This window comes from Ixodes scapularis, unplaced genomic scaffold (assembly GCF_016920785.2).
Source record: "Ixodes scapularis isolate PalLabHiFi unplaced genomic scaffold, ASM1692078v2 PGA_scaffold8__174_contigs__length_109621045, whole genome shotgun sequence".
In the NCBI taxonomy this organism is placed as follows: Eukaryota; Metazoa; Arthropoda; class Arachnida; order Ixodida; family Ixodidae; genus Ixodes; species Ixodes scapularis.
In genome coordinates, this window is record NW_024609883.1 from 31,715,024 (window position 1) to 31,735,435 (window position 20,412).

The 20,412-nt window shown below is 48.5% G+C and overlaps 2 protein-coding genes across 2 annotated transcripts; both read right to left on the bottom strand.

Moving 5' to 3' along the window:
• LOC121832858 lies at window positions 1–20,023 on the bottom strand. Its single transcript, XM_042286611.1, has 2 exons — window positions 20,001–20,023; window positions 1–2,490 (listed from the first exon to the last, which is right to left on the bottom strand). Exon 2 carries the CDS (start codon window positions 2,479–2,481, stop codon window positions 253–255), a length of 2,229 nt encoding a protein of 742 aa, XP_042142545.1. The 5' UTR covers window positions 2,482–2,490; window positions 20,001–20,023; the 3' UTR covers window positions 1–252.
• LOC120842242 lies at window positions 2,487–5,523 on the bottom strand. The gene has a single exon (XM_040213270.3). It carries the CDS (start codon window positions 5,499–5,501, stop codon window positions 3,369–3,371), a length of 2,133 nt encoding a protein of 710 aa, XP_040069204.3. The 5' UTR covers window positions 5,502–5,523; the 3' UTR covers window positions 2,487–3,368.
• Window positions 20,024–20,412: the final 389 nt, after the last annotated feature.

The window sequence follows — 20,412 nt, forward strand, 5'->3', positions numbered from 1 at the left end:
TTATATCCTTATCGACCAATTCGGCGTCATAAAATTGTAATTTCTAATCGCTCATATGGGTAATCTAATCACGCAATCGGACACTTTCGAAAGACGATATAACTTCACAAACATGTTCATGAGCGAAAATAATATATCTATTTTATTGCACACAGTCTCACAAGAATCATCCTTAACACTAAAATGAAACACAGCCTTGGGAAATTCATCTCAAACTGTCAATTCCGTAAAAAAAAAAAAAAAGAAGGCACATCAACTCACAATGTCGCAAACTTTGAGGTAAGACACAATCTTGAGCATGCACACTTCGTCCAAGTCCCCCAGCTGCAACCCGGTCTTGCCGTCAGCTTCGCAGTGCATTCTCTCCTTGACGACGCCGGCAACGACGAAGAAGTGGCAGGCAATGAAGGTGGAGGCCGACCGAACCATACGAACAACGTCCAAGTCACTGGTCTTCTCAGTCTCCTTCAGGGCACGAAACAGTCCTGGACTCCGCTCGTAATCTTGGAACACTTCTGCCGCCCGCTTGTTCGCGGCCGGCGCCAGCACGAAGCGCGCGGCTCGATTCAGAGCACACAGGTTGCGTTGAACTGTGAGACGGTAGTCGGATGCAAACTCGATGATGCTGTAACTCGCGAAGACCCTCAGATTAGCCTTAAGTAAGTACCTGTTTGTTTTAATCGCGTTGGAGAAAAGAGTGCACGCCTGCATCCACTCAGCCACAACGAACAGCAACTCGTCATCATCTCTGTCTACCAGAACCTCAATGTCCAATTCAAGACAACTTAGATGCCTATTTTTCTCCACGACCACTGCCAGGTGCTTGAGGATGTTCGGTTTACTTTCGATGAAGACAAGTTGCAAGCTTTGGATGGACGAGTTCCGAACAAGGCCTTCGCAGAGCAACTGCAGATGGGACTCGTCATCGTAATCTTCCAAGCAGAGTGTGGAAATCTGAACAACCTCGAGCGTCTTGCTGCAAGCAAAAAGTCTCCCCAGATGACGGGAAACAAGTTCCCCGAAGGGATAATAGCCCGTCAGAGAGAAGGAGGAGACAGACTCATTAGGACATAAGGATGTGAGGAGCTCAACAAGTCCGTCATATCTGTGGAGATTTTGGTACATCGGATATAAAACCTCGAGAGAAGTCGGATTTGCGCCGATGCTTATAGTGCGTGCAAGATCGCGGCAGCAGTGGCCATACCAGGTCGTGACTAAACGTTCCAAGGCCCAAGGTTGAAGGGCTGCCACTTCGACAAGCCGCTGTTCCTCTTCGTGCGTGGAAATATCGTCGACATGAAGCGAACAAAGTGTCGTGTTCAGCCTGAGCGCCTCCACAAGTCGCAGAATTGACTCGGCGTGCTTGGTAGAAATGTGCAGATGCTTTAACGTTCTATTCGACAAAATGCCTTCCACCAATGAACAAGCGTCCACATAAGAGAAATATGCCCATAAACAGAGCTCGATTAAGGTTTCATTAACCATGAGCACTCTGGAGAATCGTTCAATGGCAAGGTTGCCAAAGTTCTCCAGAGAAAGAATTTTCAGCGTTGAATTTGTGCAGAGAGAATCGGCAATGTGGGTGGCATCACCACCACGCATCGACAGCTCCAAAACATCAAGAGGAGTGTTTTTTTCAAGAACAGATGCCACCCCAGCTTCAACATTTCCCGTACCGGACGAGACCTCGGACAGAATTAGATGAGTTAAGGTCCTGTTGTTGGCCATAAAGTCGATGAACACAGCGACGTCCATCTCCAAGGAACTAAGCTCCAGCAATCTCAAGCAAGAACAGAACTTCAAGCTAGTAAAAAGACTTTCTGCCGTCACAGCAGCACATCCTAGCTTCAAACTGGTGAGATGGCAGCCATTAACCCGAAGGGTCTCGTGGAGGTAATCTGGGATCCTGGGCTTGATCGTACATGCCACCTCTCGTAGGGTACTAACGTTCGGAGCGGTGTCCAGTACACAACATCTTCCTTCTCTGTCAAGACTGGAAACCACGTCAATCGAATGCAGTCCCTTCGCCGCCTCCAGCGACAGCTTCAGCAAAGCGGGCCAATAGATCTCTTCCAGAAGAGGATACACGTCGCTGAGGACCAACCTCTGGAGGCAGCGATGCGAGCTGAAAAGCCGGTAGAACACACACGCAGACTCCAGCATGAGACCTTCATCGCCGTAAACTTCTGAGTAAGACAGCTGAAAGGTTATGCACGCCAAGCTGCCTAGCTTGTCTTCATAGAGTCCAATTCCACCCTGGAATAAGATGGCGTTCCACGGATCCAACGAATCCAGGAGCCAACAGGCGGAGCAGCCTGGGTTCGCTGAGCAAGAAGCGTCTATGTCTGCTCCGTTCTCATAAAGTTCAGCCTTGACGTTGTTGATATGATACTCGACATTACAGGGCTTCATATAGTCTTGATGTGATCGAATGCAGGCAATGAAATCATGGAAAGGCTCATCGTGTTCCACGCTCCCCATTGCAATGCCCTGGAAAGAACAAGGAGGGCATGGCATAAAGGACTGCTCCATCCAGAGAAAAATAGAAAACGTTTTCTAGTTTCGACGCGCAGAATACCGATCGTCACAAGAATTCCAGACGAAAACACAAACATCTCAATATCACGGCTACAAGCCGAGAAAGCAGCTAGTAGCATTTTGGTTACATTGTCGACAGGATGCCGCGACTATGAACGGTTGACCGACAAGTCACATTTTTCGCTCAACCACTAAATGGCTTGATATGCAAAGTTCAAGAGTCTGGTGGCCCAGCATGGCCCAGCGTACCAAGCTCACTCGCGACGCTGGATACAGTGTAGTGTACAGCAATGTTTCCTCTTCTCATGGCCGGGCTTTCCTCCTCATCCACTTCTTAACAGGTGGAAAACTTGATTTTTGTTCATGTAGCCTGATGAGGCATGACTACTTTGTTGTTTAGTACAAAAATTAATACATAAAGTGTCTTCAAGAAATAACGGTGGAATGAAGCTTCCTCCGAGCAGCCAGCACAGAATGGAAGGGTATGCGATGCACGACACTTCTCGCTCTCGCGGTACTCATGTTAACATTCCCCGTTGTCCCTCAGCACGAGCAAGTTCGTAGGCCCAATGTGAAGTTATCAGTACAATGCACCAGCTAGTGAGGAAGTAGCTTCACAACCTTGGACTTCTACTGCGTTTTCTGCGTTCTATATCAGTCGTCAAAATGAATGGCCGTCCGCTACTGCGCAAGAATGAGAATCGCTGTATAGCCCACGGGAAACAACAAACAATAGTGAGAACTATTGATTTGGCTTTTAATGCCTAAAAGGCATTTATTACTATTGCTACTATCCATCCCTCTCCACAGTCATGAGCTGAGCGATTCCTTCAACTTTGAACATCGCAAACTCTAAGGTATGATACTACTTTGAGGAGGCACGCCTCGTTGAGGTCCGTCAATTGTAACGCAGCTGTCTTGGCCCGTTCGCACTGCAGTGTCCGCTTGACGACTGCGGTCACAATGAAGAAGTGGCGAGCGATGAAGTTCGCCGCTGACCGAACCAAACTGGCTGCTTCCTTGTCCGACATTATCTTCGCCTCTTTCAGCTTGTGGAAGAGTACAGGACTGCGGTGGTACTTCTGAAACGTCGCTGCCGCCTGCTTGTCTGTAGACGGTGTCAACGCAAACCGAACAGCCCTGCTGACACTCGAGAGATTGCGCAAAACCGTAAGCGTCAGATCAGGAGTGTAGTTGACGGAGCAATCGTAATCTTTCACTTTGACGTCAGCTTCGAGTAAGTAGTCGCTTCTTGAAATTGCCTCTGCGAGGACCCTACATTCAGCACTCCAATCCTTTGATAGCGACTTCGAAAGGTTGAAATCTTGGACTAATTCAACTTGAACTTGAAAGACTAGGGATGTTATGGACTTATTCTTCCCTAAAAGCGTTGCCATGTGTTGTAGAGCCGCGGGGTCAGACCCGCTTACGGTAATTCGCACAGTGCGCACATGCGAATTTTGAGATAAGCCCTCGCAAATGAGCTGCAGGGTAGCCACATCTTTGCGGTCTTTAATCCAGAGCGACAGACTCTCGAGTGCATTATTACTAGCAAGAGCGAGACACAGCTTATGAGTGACACTTCTAGGAAGAAGGTTGGACGCACCCATCCTTAACGACAAGAACTTTACGGTCTGGTTTAAAGCAAGTGCCTCAAAAACTTCAGCAAGTCCATGGAACGTCGGAGAGTTGTGGTTGTTCTCATAGAGAAGGTTGAGTGAAGACATAGCTGCTCCTGATTGCAACGCATGGGCCAGATCAAAGCAGCATCCACCGTCCCAGACTGCAGTCAACCGTTCAAGGGCCCATGGTTCGAGCGCAGCTTGCATCAGGCGCCCTTGGTCACTCGAGGCACTAATCTGCCTAAGATGAAGAAACTCAAGTGTCGAGTTGTACCTAAGAGCTTCTACAAGACTTCGGTTTAAGGTACTACTACCCCAAAGACATAACTCCACCAGTGTTTCATTCGACCTAATAGCTTCGACCAACGCAGGAATGTCCTCGTCAGAACGGACATGGGCTAAATTCAGCTTGCGGAGTGTTCTGTTGATTCTGAGCATCCGTGCAAAAGGCGACATGTCTGTGATGCAAAACCCCTCCAAAGAAATTGAATCTAACGCAGTGTTCACTTCGAGAGACTCCGCAATAAGACTTGCACTTGAGTCGTACAACGACAGTTCAAGTTGTTTGAGAACAACGTTCCTGCGAAGGACAGATGCGATCCCCTCCTCAATGTAGTTCATATCGCCATTAAGAAGTTTGAGCGATAATTGAGCAATAGTTCTGTTGCTGGCCATGAGACTGAACAAAGGCCCAATATCGCGTATTTCATTGCCATCGAGTCGAAGAATCTTTAGTGAAGAGCACGACCCCAGAAAACCAAAAAAGCCTCCCGCTGACAGTTCAGCTTCTCCGAAGATCAAAACGAGTTCGGTTAGACGAGGACCAGAAGGCTGTAACATCCTGCAGAGGCTCGATTTGCTCGTAAACTTCGTGGTACACTTCAATTCCTGAAGAGTGGCAATCTCAGCAGCTGCCTCAAGGACACGGCACCTCCCCCGTTCGTCCGGAAGCGAGACTACCTCGAGTGAATGCAGCTCCCTTGAGACTATTAGCGACAGTTGCAACACTGGAAGCCAATACCACAAGCTCCTAAAGGAGTCCACATTTCCGATCGTCAGCCTACAGACGCAGTGATGAAGTCTGAAAAGCTGGTAGAAAAAACACATTGCCTCCAGAATGCCTTCATCATGGACTAAATGTTCTCCCTCCTTGTGCACATCAAGGGTTATGCAGGTCAAGCTTCCAGGCTTCTCTTCGCGAAGTCCAAACCCGCACCGGTACAAGATAGCGTTCCAGCGATCCAACGAGTCCACAAGCCAGCAGACAGAGTCAGCACTTGCCGTACAAGGAGCATCTGTGGTCACTTCACTGTTGCAGAGCATGGTCTGAATCTTGCTCATCAGGAGTTCTACGCCATGGGATTTCAGTCGTTCGAGTAGTGAGAGCTCCGCCATGAGCTCTAGGAAGGACCCACCTTCTTCGAAACTGGTCATGTTGATGAAGTCCTGAAAGACAATGGAAAAGGCCTGTGCTAAGTGACCAAGGTTGCTCAGAACGTTTGATACACCTTGGAATTTCCGTCTGCTTCCAGTTAGTAGCAGTCACTGTAGCCTTCTGTCAGTTCCCATGGTCTCCTGAAGCCTCTGAACATGCAGGAATCGAAAATATCCTTAACTTAAACAGAGAGCAACGGATGGAAAGACGTGCTTTGGGATTTGTCAACGAACTTGTAGTTTCCCACAGTCGGTCCTACATCAATTTGATCTTACAACTGAAAATGTCGCAGACTTGAAATCGAATTACGAGCGGCGAGGTTATGATTACTGCCAGTTCTCAACAGGTGCAAACATTTAAAGGAACGGTGCATAAATTTAAAACATATTTTGAGTGTTCAGTAGCGAGTTGTAGTAAACCATTTACATCTTACACTCCGTTCTGAGGCGAGGTCATCAAATTGATTGTGCGCAGCCTGGTAAGCCACGATGCAAAACGGAATTCCTGAAACACGCTTTAGTAGATCGTGTTAACATATGCACTGATTCCGTCCAAACGTTGTGTTATGGTGGACTAGAAAGGGAGCTGTGACAGTCACGCATGCAAAGGGTCTCACAACACAGCCTACAGAGTGGAGAGAGCATTTTAATATTATAATAACAATAATAATAGTATTAATAATAATAGTTTATTTCTACCTCAAGAAATGGTACAGCAGAAGGAAAAAAAGTCTCAATGTGACGCTTGACAAGCCCTGATCATGATGGGGTAGCAGCACCCTAGGCTATATGTGCAGAGTGTCGAACCGGAACCGAACCGAAAACCGGAACCGAACTGTTATTTTTAACCGAAGCGGAGCTGAACCGAACCAAAATCTTCGCCGCCATCTTGGAACTGAACCGGAGCTGAACCGGAAAAAATACAACGGTAACCGGTTCAAAACAGTTCACGGTAATTTTTTTTTTGTATTACAAAATGAATATTTTAGAAATTAAAATTGGCATCTGCATTTCTATGCAGTGACCAAATTGTCATATACCGAACTGCAATGTATGAGAAATTGTGGGTTTTCATGGCACCTTTGTATTGGCATCATGGTTAATCATATGTCACGTGGTCACGTAATGTCACGGTGCCAAAATATGCTGTCAAGTAATGCGTCACGTCACGTGGCCAGTCACGCGACTCTCTGCATCAAATCGACCTGAATTGAGAACATCACTAGATTTATCTAGCGATGCTTTCTAGAACATCACTAGATTTACAGCAGAAGGAAAAAAGCCTCAATGGTTGACAAGTCCTGATCATGATGGGGCAGCAGAAGTATGGGTTATAAGAGAGAGGCGTTGCAGATGTTCACCACGCAGACACTCGTGGACGAGAGTGTGCGAGCGAGGGTAGGACGGCAAGAGTAGCTCGGAATCGCTCTGCAGCGCAGAGTGCAGTTGTGGCACAGCTCTCAGCTGACCTGATGCCATGGATGACGGAGATAATGAGGCATAAAGCTTGGATGTTGGAACCGCTCTCGGTCACATGCAGAAGCGAGCGATCGCCACTCCTTCCCAATCCAACTCATCAGAGTTGTGTAAGCGTGTCACAAAACAGCATACGCAGCGCTACTAGCAAGTAGCTGTTTTTAGAATTTTTCGACTACTAAATTGCCCAATGTGAATGCGTATGCAGATGATCCGCCTTCCATCTGAGAAGCGGGAATGGCAAGCGTGACACGCTCAGCGGAGTGCACGGAGGACCGCAGCAGCACTAGAACCGCAAAAAGTGCATCCCGACTTTCACATACGAGAGGCAGCATGCAAGCGCCTCTCATACGTCTCCTACAACAATTCTACTAAAAGCGAAGCTCCTAAAGCACGCCGAATAAAAGCAGAACTCTTAAAGCACATCTTTCAACAACACTAGAGCTGCCTCTGTATATTGCAGTACACATCAAATAATTGCCTTTTTTCTTAATTGCTTAACTACCAATCACAGGTGTATGCATTAACCCGCTCTGGAGGAGTTATTTTTCCCTATAGCAGGCGTGCGCTGCGGCGAAGCAGATCCGCAAAATCTAAATGTCAATTAAATGTCAATTCTGCGGGTTTCGCTTCACTGCAGTGTACCAGTGCGAGGCAAAGAAGCACACTCAACGGAGCTCACTAACCCGCCCGAACATAGGCCATGCAGCCAATGAGAAATATCGGGGAAACTTCAGAGTGCTGTCGATGTTTGGTACAAAGCTTAAATGGAATGGTAGATTATTCAATGCGACAATCAAAATTTTATCAGAAGATTATACAATGCAACATTCAAAAATTTAGTGAGAATCCTGCAGTAACGATCCGGCAGCATGGCGGAGTCTGATCTTTTAGATTCAGTATTAATGGGGCAAAATTAACTTTTGGTGTAATATTGCTGCGAATTCCTCGCCTTTTAAAGAACACTGTGGCTAGCGTTACGTCCGGACGGAGCACTGAAACGCGTATACCTAACCCTACCCCCCGCCCTCCTCTCTCTCCCCCGTGAACCTAGGGAAGGCGAAGATTTGGACGCAACTTGGGTTACGTCGGACGTAACGCTAGACACTTCGTTTAAAAAAAAATGTAGCAGAGTAAGCACTTTGGCCTAAAGTTACTGGATCCTGGGAAAGCAACATCATGCCAACTCTGCCTGCTAGCTGGACACGAAGATACTAGCATACAGACGACCAAAACTTCGCAAGGCGATTGGCTGATCGGTCTTTGTTGCCATGGCAATTGCCATTTTGGTTCTTTCGAACCTTCGAAAGGCTCCTTTTCATTGTTTGAAGCCAGAAAAGCCTAAGCCAAAGCGCTATAGCAAAGATGCACCTACATACTTCCGGAGAAAAACTGAGCCCATCGCCGTCTGCGATACCTTGTGTACCAGAAAAAAGGTACCAGGTGAATAAGCCGGTTGTGAAGACTATGAGAATGCTATGGTTTTGACTCAAACTCGCTGGAGGTGCCAGGCAAGAACCGGGTAAGCCTGATAGCGCTGCTCAAGGGTACTTGAGCGGTGGAGATGAGGAGGTGGAGGGCAAAAGCATGAACAAAACCTTCCCTGGAGGTGTACTAGGCAGAGAAGGAGACCACAGAAAATGAGCCGTGGTAAGACAATTGGGCACACTAATAATAATTGGGGTTGTGGGGATATTTATACAGCGTGTAGTTGGCCTGCCATTAAAGTTGCGACGAGTCACACGCTGTAGATGAGCAATTTAGCCAGTGCAGTACAACCGCTAGCCTGGGGTCTTTAACGTGCACCACGCAGTAGTGATACACGACCGCAAGCCGGTACGATGCTCATCCAGATCGAAACGGGCAGGGGTGGCGCTCGAACCCAGGATCCCTCGGTTCTGCAGCGCGAGCTTTCGCTCCACGCGCGTCGAGCTGGGTGTGCGCTTCAGCCCACTCGGCCACCGATCCCTTTTTTTTTTTTTTTTTTTTTAGCAATTGTTTATTTACAGGTTAAAAACATAAGTAGCAAGAATGAAAAAAATGAGGTATATACATATGTCAGAGCAAAAAAAGGAACGTTACATAATTTAGACATTGCATTCAATGACCCAGCTGCAAAGTAAATCAGTTAAAGGCTACAGCACTGTTAAAGAGTGCAGTAACCTCAGCTCTGGATGTGTATTACACTCGAAGATCTTAAAAAAATATTTTAGAGTGAGGCACTTGCAAAGGCGACAGATAGTCTTCTCGAAGCATAAAAATTTAGTGCTACCTTTTGACCTTTTCCCAGCAGAGTGTTTCTCAGATTGTTTTTCTATTTCAACTGGTTCTAAAGCTCAAATAGTCCAGTGCCATTCGTTAGCAAAGTGTCGCCACGCAGGTTAAGGGTACAGTGTGCACTCTGTCATGTCTACTCTTGACCGCCATACCGCATGTGGGCCTAAAACCATGAATATCTCCGTCGGGTCAGTCAGCGTCCTTTTGTAGTGCAGCCGTAGGAATTTCAAAGTACACCAACTAATTGACTCTTCAAGTCATCGTGGCCGGACAGGATGGAATCCTGCTCGGTGATGGGAGCCTTGGGAGATGACGATTTTGTTCGCCTCTTCCTCCTCCTTTTTGACTCCGCCCTCTCCCCTTGAGATGTGTAGCCAGGATCTGACGTGCATAGAATTTGTTCTCCCTTTCTTTTCCCAAGCATTTCTTTGTCGCTGGTTTCATCCATTTCGGACGCCTCTTCGTCTGACTTCACTGGCTCTTCAGCTTGGTCTTCAGCTTGGTCTTCAGAGACAAGAGCACTGAACGAGTTGGAGATGACAACATTGCTCACTGTCTCCTTCGTTGCAGAGTGTGACGACGCCGACCTGTCTTCGCACTTCTCAGTCCGTGAGACTGCCTCTACGTGGGCTGTGCTGTGAGCATTACTGACCTCTGCCGAAACCTCTGTTTGGGCTGTTTCTTCTGCGTCCATCAAGTATTCTGTAGGAATCTGGAGAGATGCAGCCGTTCGGTTGGCGTACGTTTGAATACAATCTTCGGGATCGTGGCCGAATTTTCGGCATACGCTACACCAGGGGGCGCGGCACTGGCCTCGGACGTAAAGCCCCTTGATGAAGGCCTTTTTTACAAGTACCGCCAACCATTGTTGTGGAAACGCGCGAGACACGTGCCGCGAGCGCGTGCTCCGCCGCCATTCGCTTCCAAGGGCCGCTCATTTCAGTGTTGCACCGCCATTTGCTTCCAAGGGCCGCTCGAGATATGGGCATCGTGCACTCGCGCATTTGACGCTACTTGCAAGACACGTAAACACATCGAGGGGCTTTACTCGGACGTGTCCCACTTGCCTGCATCGCAGACATGGCGGTGCTCTGCCAGGCACGGAGACAAGGACGGTTGTTCCCAAAATCCTGAGCTGATGCGGCAAGCTGTCCGGAGTCACCCCTTCGTTCAATTCAATTGACAGTATTCTTGTGGTTGTCTCCACTTCTTCGAAGCCGGAGTAGTGCCACTTGTCTCGAACGATGCTTTTTATTTTTCCAATCGTAGAAAAAGCACTAGCTACGTTTGCATCTGGGACGCTAGTTGGAACCCAGTGCACCTTCATGGACAGCGCAGTCTTGCTCCCGTCTATTATCAAACATGTCTTGTTCTTTACATGGATCTCTCGGAGCTGCAGCAATCTTTCTTTTCCTTTGGCAGAACGTACTGTGAGCAGCCACACATGACTGTACTGGTAGGCCCCAAGCGAAGCTAGCTCGTTTGGGTTGATGATTTTCTTCAAAGCAGGACCGAGATCGTCGATGCGGTATGGCCGGGCTGATGGGTCCCCATGAAGAATCAGTGAGCTTTCAAGCAGCTTACCGTTGGGAAGAGATGGCAGTAAAATCTTGTACTCCGTTGTACTTGGTGCAGAGGAGGCAGAAGCAGAAATGATATCAGAATATTCCCGGCTAGGCTTAGCCGTTGAGATTTCCTTTACGGAGCCCATTTCCAACGCGGCCTTTCAGCTCGTCGTCTTCTTCGAACTCCCCGGCCACCGATCCCCCTTAAAGGAGCGATGCAACAATTTTTGTACTGTGCACAAATACCGCTTAAATCGGATCCCTAACGTTAATGACCTATGAAACACGCGTTCGTTTTTCACCCCACGCAATAGAAGTCCCAGAAAAAAATTTAAGAAAAGCGAGCGGCGTTCACCCCCTCAACTCGCAGCCAGAACAAGCGGCCACGTGATCTGGAGCCGATTATATGCCGCCAGTGTTGATCATAGCCACGCGCAGGGGTTGGCAAAGCGCAGGACACGCGCTGAGTTCCAGACATTGTTATGGCTCGGCTGTTGTCGTCGTTGCAGCGATTGGACACGGGTCACAACCCGAATGCTTCTCGAGCTAGCAATTGTCACGAGCCCAAGTCGAGTGCCCACGCAATGCTCGGGTCCAATCTATGAACCGCATTCAAATATCGTCACTTGGGTGTACTGGGATCCCCGAGTTACGTCATCAAATTTTGCAAAGGAGAGATTGAATGAAAATGATCGCTTTTGTCCTTGAAATTACACCACAACAAAGGAGTTTCTTGGCCAATGGTGTTGCGTGTGAGTATCCTTGAGTCCGAGGTGTGCCAGTAAGCTAGTGTAGAGAGAAAAACATTCCAATTGAATATCGTTGCACAGCTCCTTTTAAGGTGTATCCACACGACGGACCAAATTGCTGTTTTGGTCCGCGGGCTGCGCAGTGCGCATCACGTGATCTTACGTCACCGCTTTTCGAGGTCCGCCGGCGGTCCGCGGCCCGCGCTTGTGAGAAATGCCAAGCGCTTTTCTCTCCCGGACCTTGGCGGCGGACCGCGGCGTTTTTAGTATAATTGAGTGCTAAGTCTGGCAACAAGCTGACTTTTGTTGTTTGGATTAGAATCCAAATCCAAAGTCGTGTTCTTTTGGCGCCAACTGTTGAAGACAAAGAAGACGAACCTTTTATTGTGCGACGATGGCGGCATGGTGCGACCATAGAGTTATTATAATGTACGCTAGAGGTTCAAGTGGCGCTAGTGTGCTGACGCAAATTGAAGTAGACAGCAACCAGTCGAAAATTGACTTCCGGTAATGCATTTCTATGGGAAAAAGTGAGTGCATTTTCTCTCTGCGCTCGATCATAAGAGCAAATATCCCGAATAATTCATACGTACTATGTAGCTTGGAACATTTCTCAGTCAGGCCGACGAAATAATTGGTCAGTTACGGTGTTTTTCTTTCAAATTCATCGCATTAAAAATGGTGCTAAAACAGCTTCGTACGTGTATATATTTATGTGCACTGTCGGACACTGTTAGCGCGAACACGACGTCGGCGCTTTTCAGCGTGGGGGATATACCTGCCAAACGAACGAAGAACATCTGGAAATTAAGAAAGACGGCAAGAACTGCGCAGTAACACCGGATCAGTAACTACACGTGCATATACGATCAAAATTAATTGAAGGCCACGTAATCTATTCCTATTTTAAATAAGTAAGTTCCGTTTTATTCTTTCTGCTCTGAGCGAAGCTGCTTGTTCTACGTTCAAAATATCACTCGCACGCTCGAAATCTTTGAGAACAAGTGCCCGATAAAAGCGGCCCGGCAGAGAAAACAATACGAAGAGACAACTTTTATAGCCCACGGACTTTATTCTCTACGTTTTGAATGTTTTTATCCGCTCATGCACGACGGGGTCATTTTTATATAGTGACAGGACTGGCATATTAGCAATATATAAGCGTCACCGGATTGCTGGCGAGCCTTGAACACACTCTACATTCCTTTCGATTGTAATTTTGCTTCGAATCGTCGCTTGTTTTTACACACTGCTGCGGAACACACGTTTGGGACTGAAATGTAGCGAAGTTGAACATCGGTCACTGATGAAGAAAAATGCGCTAACTAAAGCAATTACACTTTTACAGTGTTAATCAAGGTACATACTATTCGGTACGACCCAAATAACCAAAGTGTTCCGTGTTATTTTCCGGCAAAGAGACAAAATGCACGCGCGCTTTCCCATAGGAATACACAGGAAGACTGGAAAAGTAGACTGGTTGCTGTCTGCTTCAATTTGCGTCACGGAAGTCGCATAGACACTAGCGCCAGTTGAACCTCTAGCGTACATTATAATAACTCTATGGGTGCGACGATGCAACTTTTTACTTCATCGCGCTCGTGGAGCGATTCCCCGCTCTGTGGGACAATAGATGCATGCCCTTTTCGGTTCACCTATGTCCTCCTTGTCCTCAATAGTCAACGCCAGGGCCACCGCGGCCAAAAGTTACTTTCGTTCAACCTCCATCTTGGCTCCTTACAAATAGCCTCAAAGCAGCTCGTTGCATGCGTTTGGCGGAGCTGTGAGGTCGAGGGTTAGACCGGCCCGTTCACTCTGTCGTCTGCTCTTTTTGGTCCGCCGTGTGGAGGCTCATTGCATCCGGGCGGCCCGCGGGCCGCGCATCACGTGATCAATCGGTCCGCGGCCCGGTCCGTTGTGTGGATACATCTTTATTGGGCACACTGTGGACTCCTTACAGAGGATCGAAGGGTGGGCTGCTACTGGCACGCAAAGGTGGAAGAAAAAAACTAAAAGCGTGAGAGAAAAAACGTGAAAGAGGAAAAGAAACGAGCAACGTTTTGGGCGCACGCCCTTCATCAGACTACGACACAGAGTGACCTTGGGAACCCAAGTCTGAAGAGCCAGCTTTATGAAAGGAACCAGACAAGGCATGTGCACACTCTGGACGGAACGGGGAGACGACAAAAGACTTAGTTTTGCAACGCCAGTGCATCCTTCAGAAAACCGTGATAACAGCGTTACCAGTTGTGATTGTGTTACGATGGGACTTCGTCGTCTTCATTTTGCAATAGGCAAGACGCGCGGCCTCACGCACTGTTCCTGATTGAGCTAGCGACATGTTCGCAGGGCTCGTAGCTCACGATTGGTGTAATCTGAGCTAGTTGGTTACTCCTCCGATCTCGGCAGTCTTCTCCTGTAAATAATATGTAAATAGACCACCACTGAATACTGGCGACGAGGATAAACCTGAATGGTTCAGCGAGGATGGCGCAAGGTCGAATTCCGGACTACACTCCCGGTACGAGTTGGACGTCCTGGAAGGAACGGCTCGAACTTTATTTCGAGGCCAACGACGTGACAGACCCGGCAAAGAAGCGAGCGCTACTCTTCAGCCTCTGTGGGGAGAAAACCTACGGCAAGGTTCGGGATTTACTTCACCCACAAGTGCCATCTGGGGTCTCCTACGACGACGTTATGCAACGTCTATCACGCCATTTCGAGTCTGGTCCATCGGAACTACTCGGGAGATGGAGATTTCACAAGCGTGATCAGGAGCCTCACAAAACCATTCCCGAATACGTCGATGCTCTGCGAGCTCTTGCAAAAGATTGCAACTTCGGCACAACAATGGTCACGACCGTGGCATCTGCCACGACAACCGCACAAGCGCCGAGCGGCTCCATTACCCAACAATCGGCAAGTGGCGCCGGGAGCACCATGCAGCAAGCGTCGGTGAACCAGTTAGTAACATCTACAGTTCTTCCACTGGAAGTTATGCTACGCGACCGCTTCATACGTGGCCTTCAAGACGTTCACCTCCAGCAGCGATTACTCTCTGAAAGAGCCGTTACTTTCCAGAAAGCGTTTAATTTGGCTAAGGCAATGGAATCAACGACAACTCATCAGTCGAAAATGAGAGACGATGTCGACAAGATCCATCAAAACTCCTCCAAACAATGCGATTCTGGATCAACGGCAAAGCCAAAAAATCGGGCCCAAAATCGCTGCTGCAGGTGCAACAACGATAATCATCGACCGGAGGACTGTCGCTATCGCAAGAGCACCTGCAATTACTGTAAAAAAGATTGGACATCTTGAGAAGGCTTGTATCTCAAAGAAAAGACGAGGAGAAAGCAAGAAGACTCATCAAGTGAGTGAGTCGAGTGCTGACCATGATGCAGAACTTTACACCCTCTACAAAACGTATGAGGAATCACCAAGTCGACCCCACTTTCAGATTACCCTCACCATCGACGGTAAAACTTTGCAAATGGAAGTTGACTCGGGAGCTGCAATCACGCTCATCAGTGAAGTAACCTTTCGCAGACTATGGTCTAAAGGAACAGCGAAACTTCAGTCTGAAGAGAAGCAACTGTACACCTGGTCAGGGCAAAGGCTGCCAGTTCTCGGAAAAATTCAGGTAAACGTCCTGAAAACAACCGCCGCAAGAAAGTAGCCAGTCCAACTCACTCTGCGTGTTGTAAAAGGACAAGGAGCAAGTCTCCTCGGCAGGGACTGGTTTGCACCGTTGGGAATTTCCCTTTCTGGAGTGGACGCCGTGACCTCCACCTCACTGCGGAACGTCTTGGATAGATACCAAGATGTTTTCACTGAACTACAGAACGGTCACAAAGGGTCACCCATATCTATTCCAATGCAGCCGGACGCACCACCCAAGTTCCTGAAGTGCCGCCCAGTTCCATTCGCTATCCGGGATTCTGTGCTGAAGGAGCTGGATCGCTTGGAAGAACAAGGAATAATAGAACCTGTCCTATCTTCTCAGTGGGCAACTCCAGTAGTGGTAGTGAGGAAGAAGGATGGATCGCTAAGACTTTGCGGTGATTATCGTAGCACAGTCAACGCATCTCTCAAGCCTGGGACCTACCCACTGCCGACTGTACCAGAGCTCCTTACCACAATCAGTGGAGGAAAGCACTTTTCAAAGATTGACTTGGCGCAAGCCTACCAGCAGCTTCGACTCGATGAAGCTACGTCTGAGGTATTGTGCAGCAATACGATCAAGGGACTGTACCGCGTCAAGCGTTTACCCTTCGGCGTATCTGTAGCCCCGGCTATCTTTCAAAAATTTATGGACGTATGTCTTGCTGGGCTACCGGGCGTCGCCACATACCTTGACGACATCCTCATCACTGGCTCCACCAAGGACCAGCACTTAGAGCGACTCGAAGCAGTTCTACGACGTTTGAGTCAAGCTAACCTCAAGGTCAAGAAAGAAAAGTGCCATTTCGACATGTCGGAGGTTGAATTCCTCGGATACCGAGTTGATGCTGCAGGCATCCGGCCGACACAAGAAAAAGTCAAGGCGATTGTAGAAGCGCCAGAGCCAAAAGACAAGTCGGAACTATAGACATGCGTCGGGGCATTGATGCCTTCCACAATCGGTTTCTCAGACATCGAGCAACTGTGGCCGAAAGCTTGCATCGCTTGCTCGACAAAAATGTGCCATGGAAATGGGAGTCCCGACATAAGAAGGACTACCAAGCGCTGAAGGACCTGCTCTCGTCAGCAGAGGTCCTGGCGCACTACAATACTGATAAGCCGCTCTTCTTGTCATGCGATGCCTCTCCCTACAGTGTAGGAGCCGTACTTGCCCAGCTAGACAACCAAGGCCGCGAAGCTCCCATTGCTTACGGGTCTAGAACGCTCGGTAAGAGTGAAAGGAACTATGCCCAGCTTGACAAAGAAGGGTTGGCCATAGTGTTCGGAGTTAAACACTTTCATCAGTATATTGCTGGAAGGTCCGTCACAATATACACTGACCACAAGCCCCTGCTAGGCATCCTCAACTCAGACAGGCAGATGCCACTGGTACTGTCCCCGAGGATGCTACGCTGGTGCCTGCATCTCCAAAACTATGACTATAACCTGGTTTACCGACCCGGTGCACTCCATCAAAATGCGGATGCCCTGAGCCGTCTTCCACTGCCCAGCAACGTGGACGAACCACACGGTCCAGCAGACATCCTGATGATTGAGGCGCTCGAGACACCATCTCTCTCAGCAAAAAACATAGCCTGTCTTACGGCAAAGGACCCCCTCCTGGCGAAGGTCTACCAAGCCGTCCAGTCCGGAGCCTCCAAATGCTTGACCGGAAAACAGTTCGCAAGCTATATGACGCAATTTACCGAGCTATCGACCCACAAGGGATGCGTCTTATGGGGATCACGTGTGGTTATTCCGAAGGAGGCACAGCCAGCAGCCATGAAACTCCTGCATGCAAACCATCCAGGAGTAACAGCCATGAAACGCTGTGCACGAAGTCATCTTTGGTGGCCTGACCTCGACAAAGAAATCGACAGGTGCGTCCAACTCTGCTCAAAGTGTCAGTAACAAGTATGTGCTCCTGTTCCAGCACCAAGTCCAACTTGGGAACGCCCTCAGGAGCCATGGAGTCTACTTCACATGGACTTCGCCGGTCCTTTTGAAGGAAAAATGCTTCTGATAGTTGTTGACGCGTATTCCAAATGGTTGCAAGTCCACATCTGCGCGTCAGCAACTCCTGCCACCGTCATTGACGCCCTGCGATCCATGTTTGCCACATTTGGCATCCCGAAAGTCGTCTGCAGCGACAATGGCACGCCATTTTTAGCCAAGGACACCAATCAAGTCCTGCAAGCCAATAACATCCGGCAAATCACAAGCGCCCCCTATCACCCGGCAACCAACGGCCAAGCCGAACGAATGGTTCGGGAAACAAAGGAGTCGCTCCGCAAACTTTCAGAAGGAAGTCTGAACTGCCGATTGGCACGGTTCTTGTATAAGCAACATACAACACCAAGCTCAACAACTGGGAAAACACCAGCAGAGTTGATGTTCGGACGACAATTGCTTTGCCCATTGGATTATATTCATCCGCGGGGTAAGGAAGGTGAAGAAGGCTACAAAGACGCTAAGTTCAGCAATTCACAAGCCGTCTTTATTAAGGGATTCGCGGGACAACCGAAATGGATAGAAGCTAAGGTGCTCCGTCAGGTTGGTTCCCGATCATTTGAAGTAACGACTTCAGATGGAAGAATACAAAGAAGACACATCGACGACATGCGAAGTCGGTTAGCCCAACATTCGGAACAATGCAGTTCAACATCGTCTCGAATTTCAAGTTATCCACTTTTCGACTTGGGTCCCGATGAAGAAAAAGGTGTATGTGCCTCAGGCCAGGCATCTTCAGAGACGGAATTCTCAACAGCGAACACATCTGGTGCGTTTTCACTTCCAGAGCCTACACCGATCATCAAGGGACAGGGCTCTGTTATGCCAAATACTGAACCGACATCAGAAAGTTCTCCTGGACCATCCTCCTCGTCTGTTCCGGTTCCTCTACCCAGAACACGCCCCAAGCGCGTTACAAACAAACCAGTGCGTTTTCGAGAAACTGATTAGTTTTATCGAGAAGGGGGAAGTGTTACGGTGGGACTTCGTTGTCTTCATTTTGCAATAGGCAAGACGCGCGGCCTCAGCACGGGCCACGCCTCACGCACTGTTCCTGATTGAGCTAGCGACATGTTCGCAGAGCTCGTAGTTCACCCCCGATCTCGGCAGTCTTCTCCTGTAAATAATATGTAAATAGACCACCACTGAATAGATTGGTTCTTGAAGCAGAAGCAAGCAAGAGAAACGACAGGTGAGCTCTCGCTCGGCGCCAAAAGTAACAAAACGGCGACTGGAGGTCTGGTGGCGGAAGAGACGCGTAAGCAGGGGGAGGACATACAGTTAACAGTGCACTCCAGCAGAGGTGGTGGAAGGGACCAAAGAGGCAAATGGCTAGATCCAGAATAGACTACTTCCAAAAAGGCCTGCACGTAAGTAACACTGCGTGCACTGCATAATGGTACCTCTTTGGCCATCGAGAGGAGAGGCGCAGTTTCGGTTTCGATTGGCCCGTTGACAAAGAAATGAATCGCAGCACTGCATGAAAATGAAGTCAGTGCTCACTTGCATTGCAACCATCCATCTTCGTGAGAGCCCCCGTTAAGACGGACCTCCAGCGGCTGTAAGGACCTGCCTAATCTTAGCAATAGGAAGCAAGAGTATGTCAAGAGGGAGCCAAGCCAGCATTCTATCCGTATTGGTAGGTAACAGGCTCAGCAACAGTATTACAGATCTAAGGAAAGTATTCGAAAATGCAAGCGTTTAATTGTAACGGGAAGTCGCGAAGTGAGGCTAGAAAATCTAAACCAAAACTGTTGCCAATGGTATCCTAAGATGCTTTGCGTGGACAAATGAACGTGGGCGTTCGCTAAAACGCCATTCGATCAAGTGAGTGCCTCCTGTGGGGCTTTTAGGCCGCCAACACACTTCACTGGAGGTACCCACATATAAGAATATATAAACAAAAGAAAAATACACAACAAACACTGCTTAACGAAGGTACTTAAAACTCCGTTTCATACTTTGTGTACAGCGCTGTCAAAGCTGTTGGCATGAGCATGTGGCTTGACCTTGCGGTTCATTTGAACTTATTCCCGCACAAATGATGCGCTATGTGAAGCAACGCGCTCGCTCGCACCAGTGGCTTTGACCCGGTCGTGGCTTTGACACTGTTGCGCACCAAACATGAAACGCCATGCCGTATAGGCTCTGGGCAGGGTTCCAGAGAGCGCCATCGTGGCCAAATGAGGCAATACTGGGACGGCTAAAATTGGCAGCGCCGCCGGCATATCCTTGCGAGATTACGTTATTACCAACTCCCGAGAGTTCTGTTGTCGTGCGTTAGACTACCGACTGTTTTGAGAACCTATCAAACGTTAAATATATAAATGTGCATCCGTGTGCGGTAGTGTCATTCTAGCATTAGGGAGTTTTAGTAGGTGCCTTCCTCGATAGGTAGAGACAACCCGAAACGGGAGCTAGCAGAACAAAATTGAACGTCATAATATTACGGCCAAATATAAGTAAAAACAAATAAACAAGGATAGTATTTTTTTGCGTTGTTTTGCGCGCGCCTCAAGATAACAAAAGCGAAGACTTCCCTTCCCTTCCCTTCCCCCCCCCCCCCCCCCCCCCCCCCCCCAAAATCGAGCTTCCCTCCTCTACAAAAGCGTACTGCAAAAGCGGAACTAAAAACGCCCCTCCCCCTCCGTCTCATTCTTACCCACCTTTTTTTCCAAGTGAACTCTTCCAACACACTTCCCGCATTCATTTTGGTGATCAGCCTGTCTCTAGTCCCCTCGTCGCCGTGTTGAAGACGATTATTGTGTCCTAGGAATGTGTTTTTCGTGCAAGCTGGCTGTAGTTTGGACGGTGTCGTACGTAGTTGCTCGGCGCAAGCTGATGCTGGTTCTCGTCGATTGAATATGCTGTTCACTTTTACATAGAACAGAAATAAATGCCGCATGGATAACCTTTTCTCGAGGGGTAAGTACTTTTTTTTCTTGGGCAGACTTTTCCCGCAGCAGGGATGCAGTTAAGATCGCATAGACACGAGTCGAAATAGAGCAATCATCTTGGGTAGCTATGCGATCATGCTAAAGGCGCAAACGACAGTCCGTTCTGCAATCGGCGAAGCGG